At 40.9% G+C, this 7,042-nt stretch overlaps 1 protein-coding gene across 1 annotated transcript; it reads right to left on the bottom strand.

Annotated features, from left to right (window-relative positions):
• Positions 1–3,881: 3,881 nt before the first annotated feature.
• LOC134634182 (leukocyte elastase inhibitor-like) lies at positions 3,882–6,726 on the bottom strand. Its single transcript, XM_065471672.1, has 6 exons — positions 6,645–6,726; positions 5,646–5,788; positions 4,741–4,818; positions 4,494–4,583; positions 4,237–4,417; positions 3,882–4,108 (listed from the first exon to the last, which is right to left on the bottom strand). Exons 2-6 carry the CDS (start codon positions 5,676–5,678, stop codon positions 3,882–3,884), a joined length of 609 nt encoding a protein of 202 aa, XP_065327744.1. The 5' UTR covers positions 5,679–5,788; positions 6,645–6,726.
• Positions 6,727–7,042: the final 316 nt, after the last annotated feature.

Genomic DNA, 7,042 nt, shown 5'->3' with positions numbered 1-7,042 from the left:
AAATTTTGCCAATTGTGTTTATTATTAAATTATTGAGGAAATAGAAAGGGGGGAGGTTGTAAAGAAGAAGGTAAAGGAAAGGGATAGAAAGGAGGAAAGAGATAGAGGAGAGAAAACCCCAACAATCCCCTCTGAGCAAGCACTAGGTGCGACAGTGGATAGGAAAAACTCCCTTTAAAGGAAGAAACCTATGACAGAACCAGGCTCTAGAGGGGGCAGTCAACTGTCAGGACTGGTTGGGGGGTGAGGGTGAAAAGAGAGAGGGGGGGGGGCGAGATGGGGCAGGTGTTAGGAGTTAAAGGGAGACAGGGGAGAGGGAGGTGTCAGGAGAGAAGGGGAGATGAGAGGTGAAAATTAAGATGGAACAGAGGTGGAGGAAGACGAGGTGACATCAGCAGTAGAAAAAGTAGAAAAAGCAGGAGTGTCCTTCCTCCAGAAGAAGCGGAAGTGCTTTTTCTTCTTCTCCAGGAGCTTTTCCACCAGCACTTTTTTCTCCAGGATGAGGGTTCTCAACTGATCGATTGTTTCTGTATTCTCCTGCTCAAGTTTCTTGCATGTTTTCTCCACTTCTTCTAATTTGGCTTGTTTGTCTTTGAGCCTTTCTGTCATTTCTTTAGATGTTGCCTCCTGCATTAGCTTTGCCTCGTGCAGCTCTGTATAACTCTGTTGTAATTTGTTGCGCGTGTCTTCCAGCTGCTGACTTCTGCTCTCGATTTCTTGAAGTGTACACTGCAGGTCTTTGTTTGTTGTCTCTAGTTGTTGCTTTAGCACCTGCATCTCAGTGTTTTTGCACTTCAAGTTGTCTGAAAGTTCCTCGAGTTCTGTGTTTTTTCTCAGCATGTCATTGAGCTTACTCTGCATCTCTGAGCATTGGTTTTGCAGTGTTTCCTTTTCCCCTTCCAGTTCAGTTGTTTTGTAGTTCAGTTTGTTATAAAGTTCTTGCAGGTTTTGGTTTTTCCTCTCAAAGTCCTGGAGAATTTCTTTGTCTTCTTTCTGCTTTATTTCCTGTTGTTCTCGGTCTTGAAGCAGCTCTTGATATTTGTGCAGTGTTTCATCAAACTTTGCCTGCAGCGCTCCGTATTTGTCCTGCACACCTTGGAGTTGGCACTGCATGTCTCTCTGGTTAATGTCCAGTTTTTCTTTCTCTTCAAGGATTTCTTTATTCTTTTGCAGAGCTTCATCAAGCATTACTTGCAAGCCTTCGTTATGTTTCTCGATGTTTTGAAGCTTGCCATGCAGATGTTTCTGTTTCATATCTTTATTTCTTTGCAGTGCTTTATCAAGCTTTATTTTCAGCTCTGTGTATTTTTCCTGCACGTCTTCAAGCTTGCAGTCCGTTTGTTTCTGTTTAATTTCTTGTTGCTTTTGTTCTTGAAGCAACTCTTTGTATTTGTTCACTGTTTTATCAAGCTTTACCTGAAGCGCTTTGCATTTGTCCTCCATGCCTTGGAGTTTGTGCTGCTTCATGTCCTGTTGTTCTTTTTCATGGAGGAGCTCTTTAATTTTTTGCAGAGCTTCATTAAGCTTGATTTGCAAGCCCTTGTTGTGTTTCTCCATGTCCTGAAGCTTGAAATCCATTTCCTTCTGTTTTATCTCCTGCAGCCTTTTTTCTTGAAGAAACTCTTCATTTGTGTGCGGTCTTTCATCACGATTTGCCTGCAGCGCTCTGTATTTCTCCTCCATGTCTTGGAGTTGGCACTGCATGTCTCTCTGGTTAATGTCCAGTTTTTCTTTCTCTTCAAGGACTTTATTCTTTTGCAGAGCTTCATCAAGCATTACTTGCAAGCCTTCGTTATGTTTCTCGATGTTCTGAAGCTTGCAAGCCAGATCTTTCTGTTTCATGTCTTGCTGTTCTTTCTCTTGAAGGAAATCTTTATTTCTTTGCAGTGCTTTATCAAGCTTTATTTTCAGCTCTGTGTATTTTTCCTGCACGTCTTCAAGCTTGCAGTCTGTTTGTTTCTGTTTAATTTCTTGTTGCTTTTGTTCTTGAAGCAACTCTTTGTTTTTGTTCACTGTTTTATCAAGCTTTACCTGAAGTGCTTTGCATTTGTCCTCCATGCCTTGGAGTTTGTGCTGCTTCATGTCCTGTTGTTCTTTTTCATGGAGGAGCTCTTTATTTTTTTGCAGAGCTTCATTAAGCTTGATTTGCAAGCCCTTGTTGTGTTTCTCCATGTCCTGAAGCTTGAAATCCATTTCCTTCTGTTTTATCTGCTGCAGCCTTTTATCTTGAAGAAACTCTTCATTTGTGTGCGGTCTTTCATCACGATTTGCCTGCAGCGCTCTGTATTTCTCCTCCATGTCTTGGAGTTGGCACTGCATGTCTCTCTGGTTAATGTCCAGCTTTTCTTTCTCTTCAAGGATTTCTGTATTTTTTTCTCTCTGAGACATGTTTGAATATGTAAACTGTCACTCTGAAAAGGATCCAAATGTTTTAAAAGACTTCTCTGGCGAATGTTTGAACGCTACGAACATAAATGCTGCGAATAACGGACTACAAGTGGTTGTGTCTCACCCCTATTTGAGGGTTTTTTAGGATCAAAGGATCAAAGGATCAAAGGACGAAGTGGGCCTAAGATTCTAAACGTGTCATAGTTGCCAACAGTTTAGTTTACTTTTTGCATTTGAAAATAAACATTGGGCTGATTTTAACACCATTACAAGAAGTGTTGTTAATTATTCTTTTTAAATCATAATCAGGTTACCACAAATTGTTTTTTAATTTAGCAGAACTCAAAATGTTTGTCAGTGGGTAAACAATTCGTAATGCACAGTCAGGAACATCAAGTTATTCTTAGTACTGCATACTTGCAATGAATAAGTTGTCCTAACAGTTATCTTCAGTAAACTTTACTCATTTGTTGGAGGTAACGAGTTTGCATAGTTTTTTGAGTTCTGGGAACTAATTAGATTTTACAGTGCAGTAGTTTGAACATTTATAATAACATTTCTGCAAACTGGAACAAACCTGGCTCCTTTTCTAGAACTGTTGCTAACACTGTTGCTAACACTTATGATGAAAATGAATCTTCCATGGTGAGATAGAGAGTGACAAATGTTACTTTTCTTTTTTGTTTATATCTAAACTTTAAAAACAAACATAGAAACTGTTAAAGTTACCTGGACTGCCTCAGCCCAGGTGATGTAACATTAGCAGACAGAGGGTTTGATGTTGCAGAATCTTTGGAGCTGTCCCATGCTGAACTGAAGAGCCCAGCTTTCACCAAAAGGAAGAACTAACTGGCCCCTAGATTGCCCAATCAAATCTCTTAATGCCACCTGCCCTCTCCTACATTCACTGTGGGCTCACCTTGTAGAAAACAGTTGATTCATTATCACTGAGTAAATTAGACAATTATAGAAACATATAATAGGAAACAGCAACAGGAAATTAAAAGAGTATAGACCTGGTTAACATTTATTACTATTCTGAGTGTGTTCGCATTAATATTTGTGTACAAGCAGGAGGGATGGGCATGATTTTAGAGTGACTGAACAATGATTAATTCTTTTTAACACCAGGGTGGATGTAATGTGTTAGAACTACCAGTAGGTGGGGAAAAGAGATCTTTAAGGCGTTTGGTGCCACACTCCACCTTCAGGTTTAAAACTAGTATTAATGGAGGGAATTTGAAGCTTCAGTTTGTTCAATGACTGCATTTCACTGCCTCTGTTTGTATCTCTGTCACTGCAATTTACAGAAATGATGTGACTTCTGACATTTTCCTAGCAGGAAATGTGCTACTGTGGGACACTGAAAGAATAAACAGCAAGGCACGTTTTGTTTTAATAACTTTTCTTTACTTCATTTGTATGAACTAGGTTTACCTTATGAAATCTTATACTGTATATAATGTTTTATTCTTGTCAATGTCAGCTAGTGTTTACTCGGGTGAGCAGTACCGGCCCACAAAGAGAATGCTCTTGGTGGGTTTATGTCGGATGAAGAAGATGAAGGGATGGTCGGCAACAAACTCAACGGGAATTGTTATAGAGCGGACTTCCATGTCAACCCCAGTGGCAGCAGCAGCCTCAGTTCCTTCTTCATTTACATCCACGAAAGCCTTGTGGACAACTTTGGACACTATCAGGTCATTTGCTGGAGACATTCCTAGTAGATGAAGAGCCCAGAAATCAGTTGTGTGTTTTTTCTTTCACGGATGATGTTTTGCAGTTTTTGTGCTCTTAATATAACTGTATAATTGATTCAGTGTGTCTCATTGGTGCAATATTTCTCACCAGAGAAGTCACTCTTGTAGATGTCAAAAGCGTTCTCCATTCCCATTTTGGTCAGGATTTTCTCCAAGTCATACTTCTCCTCCATCTTAAATCGAGGGAGCTTGACATCAACCTCGTTGGGGCTCATCATGTCTGGGCGAGTCCAGTCCACAAAGTTCTTATAGGTCAGCTCCTTCTCCAGCTGTGCGGATACAGGGTCACTAGCTTGTCTGATTGAAACTGGACATTTCCTTAAAGTACTGGTAAGTGCATCTTACCTTTTCCAAGCCTGTGGCATCATCTTCTATGTCATTAGGCAGGAATATGAGCATGCTGAGGTCATTTCCTTTATACGGCATCTCAAGAATCTGTCCAGAAACATTGTTTTTATTTATTACTCCATCAAAGTTAATCAGACTTCCTAATCTAGAGGTTTAGGCTGATATTTGTAAAAGAAAAACAGTCACAAAAGTTTTGGATCATGCTGGTGAAATCCTGTAATAAGCTGAAAGTGATGGATGTTACCTTGCAGTCGGCCTCAGGAATGGTCGCAAAAGGAAATTTACTTTTCTGGTGCATCATCTTCACCGCCTTAGTGTCGTTCTGAAAACAAGGAGAGACAAGAGAAATGTTTTTGTGTTTAGTCTCAAAATGATCTCAAAAATTTCTATCATGGTTTTATTTCAGCCATTGAGTGGATTTGGATGTAGAGCACACGTCACAACACAATTTATTCTTGTTAGCCGAAGTTTTTGATGTGCTGTTGTTTAGATTTATTTGAGAACTTATTGGATATTACATGAATAATAAACTGTTTATGCACAACTGCTGTTTTTAACCAATTGACTATGTTGTCTTTGCAGTCAAATAAAATCTTTCAAACTATGACATTATGTGTGTTTTATGTGTGTGGTACAGTATTAACCACAACTGTTGAGAGAACTTGTGCTGATGGGGGGTTTTTAACAGACAGAATAAACATTGTGCTTGACTCCTCCAGGTGGTGTAGTTTTCTCAGCTCATAAACTTCATATATATGTAGAGTAGCGACATCAAACCTCTTTTACATCATAGGCCACATACAGCCCTAAGTGGGCCAGTAAGACTGACCTTTCTGCAAGTTTTCACTACACCTTTAATCTCTGAGATAACATAATATATGAAAAAGAAGTGCATTTTCAGCAGTATCTCTTTCTACCTCGAAAGAAATGCTGACGCCCCTTAAGTTAAAGGATAGAACCCAGATTCATAGCCTTGCATAACTGCATAAAGTTGTATCGTCCTAAAAGCATGGTGTTATCCCCTCAAAGCTCCAGGCTTTATGTTCTCATTCAGCAAAATCCACAGCTCGTCTGTAGTATTACTGTAGATCTGTATCTGTAGATCAAAGTATAACTGCACCATCCTATGCTGCTTTTCTGCATTGTTACCTTGTTCAGTCGAAACTGCGCATCAGCAGTCATCTCCTCCTTAAACTGCGTGTTCCAGCTGCCCTTGAAGTAAGCGGCATTCACGAGAACCAGCTTCGTCAGGCTATCCACTGCATCCTGGCTTAGCAAGTCCTTGATTTTATCTGGTAAAAAGAATTCATGAAAACTATTACCGACGACGTTTCTGACTGTGTTTGTGTCCGTTTCTCTTTTGACTGCTTTGGTTTTTCAACCTCAGTAAAGCCGAGGACCTGTGAGGGAGGAATTTTTATTTGGGTTGAACACAGGAATCACTGTTGACATTTTCATAGTTTGTTTGTGTGTGAATATGTGAATACATACATGCATTACACATGTTATTTGGATATAAATTTGTTTGAGCAGACATTCTGTGGTGACCTGCTTCCCTTTTGGAAATAAAAAAATAAATCCACATAACAAAAAGTCTCAAATTTCAGGTTAAATATGAAGGGTTATGGACACTTACAAAATGCCTTTAGACCCCTGAGGTAGGCATCAAAAAGAGACTCTGTCGACCTCTCATGAGGTCAGCTTTAAATGTTTTCTGCTTGCTTTAATTTTTTCTTAAACATTAAATTAGCTGTCACGAGCATGCGCTCTTTCAGAAGTGCATCTGTAGTTTCTGCTGCAAATATCTTCTGTATTTCTGTGTGTGAATATTGTCATATGCTGTGGGAGTGTCTGGTTGGTGTGGTCCAGGTTCCTGTTGTCCGTCCCCTGGGGTGGAGTTGGCCAGCTCATCACCTGCTTCCAATTTCCGGGGCTCCATCTACAGGGTTTTTAAGCCAGCACTGCTGCGACTCCTCGCCAGTTCGTCCTGCTACCACCCGTGGTAAACTTGGCCTCCTCTGTGCTCGGACTCTGTGTGCCTGGATCGTGGGTTAATGTGTTCTCCGTCTCCTGTGTTCTCCTGTGTTCTCCAGATTCATCACCCGTCGTACTTATCAGCAGCCTAGAACCCTAGGACCACACACTCACCTTCTCCTCAGCCTGCCCTCTAGGCCGTACTTCAACTTCCCTGGACACCTTGGAACCTGGACCAGCTTCCCCACACTCTCAGCCATCCCTGGGATGCTCCCACGCCAACCCCTTCCCCGCCTAATAGCCAGTGTTTTCAAGTAAGCACAAGACTCTCCACTAGTACCACTCACCTCTACCCTTTAATTGTTTCCCATTCAGTAAAACCCTTCTCCTGTGTTTGCAGAAGTTCCCGCCCATGTTCTCCTTGTGTTCAACGTCCGTTTCGCTGCCCTCGGGCCTCCCTCATTTCCTGCAAATGATTTCTGTTAGACCCAGTCTTGTTTAAGTTCCTTTTCCTTTCAATAAATTGTACATAGTTCGAGCAGTTGAGTCTGCTTTTGAGTCCACTGCATCCT

This window comes from Pelmatolapia mariae, linkage group LG9, assembly GCF_036321145.2.
Source record: "Pelmatolapia mariae isolate MD_Pm_ZW linkage group LG9, Pm_UMD_F_2, whole genome shotgun sequence".
NCBI lineage: Eukaryota > Metazoa > Chordata > Actinopteri > Cichliformes > Cichlidae > Pelmatolapia > Pelmatolapia mariae.
Note: the sequence above shows the minus strand (reverse complement) of the source record. Positions and strands in the feature narration are given on the sequence as shown.

Coding starts and splice junctions, on each gene's coding strand:
- LOC134634182 (XM_065471672.1), bottom strand. CDS start 5,678: ATGACTGCTGATGCGCAGTTTCGACTGAACAAG. Junction 4,819..5,645: donor CGCAGTTTCGACTGAACAAG/GTAACAATGCAG, acceptor CCTTGTTTTCAG/AACGACACTAAGGCGGTGAA. Junction 4,584..4,740: donor TTCCTGAGGCCGACTGCAAG/GTAACATCCATC, acceptor GTTTCTGGACAG/ATTCTTGAGATGCCGTATAA.